The sequence below is a fragment of the Diaphorina citri genome, unplaced genomic scaffold (genome assembly GCF_000475195.1).
Source record: "Diaphorina citri unplaced genomic scaffold, Diaci psyllid genome assembly version 1.1 scaffold6386, whole genome shotgun sequence".
Classification (NCBI taxonomy): domain Eukaryota; kingdom Metazoa; phylum Arthropoda; class Insecta; order Hemiptera; family Psyllidae; genus Diaphorina; species Diaphorina citri.
In genome coordinates, this window is record NW_007383762.1 from 1 (window position 1) to 835 (window position 835).

Here is an 835-nt window from a genome sequence, read left to right on the forward strand (position 1 = left end):
TTGTCGTCTGAAAAATAAGGATTGGAGTGTGGTTGAACATGACAGCTTGCGGCTTATTGGTATCGCTTTGAATAAAGTGGGTAATTTTTGCTTCTCAAATGTATTGACTTTGCTCTTCCTACTTCTTACCCAGCTTTTTGTAAGTGTAGATTCAACGTTGAGAATTCAAATTATTATTACCTACCTGGTGAATTTTCTGTCCCAATTTGTGACTTGGATTTTGTCAGTAGACTTCCTACACTCCCTTCTGTAGCCTCATTTGTAACTGAGCAGCAGCAACTGATCTCAACATCACTCACAGCTAGATCACTATCCACTCTGCCCATCATGACGCCCCAAAATGAATCAACATCGAAGTCTTTAGGACTGTCTAATTGTGCGTCAAAATCTTTGTAGATAAAATCGGAAATGAAAGAGTGTCCATCTGAAATTGTAAAATACAGGAGCAAGTGTACCGTTAAAATTGACTTTCATGTCTGTAAAATGAACTTTCATTATCTAAATCTAACAATAAACACCTACCTGTTCTGAAAAATCTGAAAATGCTCTTCAAAATCAACTAATCCTTGTCCTTGGAAACATATTAAAAAAAAAAAAAAAAAAAAAAAAAAAAAAAATTCCTCACCTTCTCTGTTTTTCTTCTTGTTCCATCGTTTCCGGTAAATCCATATCTTTCTTGAAGATCACCTTAACGATGTTTTGAGTTCTCTTCTGGGTGGCTCACATACTTTTTTCTTTTTTGGTTGTTCAGAGATGAACCACGTCCCAGGCCCGTTCATCTTTCCATTTGCCCACATCCTTCATAAGCATGCCGTGTTGCGGGTTATCTCGTCTG

The 835-nt window shown here is 37.1% G+C and overlaps 1 protein-coding gene across 1 annotated transcript in view; it reads right to left on the reverse strand.

Annotated features, from left to right (window-relative positions):
- Window positions 1-184: 184 nt before the first annotated feature.
- Window positions 185-835, reverse strand: part of LOC103521963 — a gene marked incomplete at its 3' end in the record, with an annotated part of 10,414 nt that continues 9,763 nt past the window's right edge. The window contains exon 2 of the mRNA XM_026832389.1: window positions 185-424. Within this exon, the coding sequence (XP_026688190.1) occupies window positions 185-424 (240 nt within the window). The remainder of the gene's footprint in view (window positions 425-835) is intronic.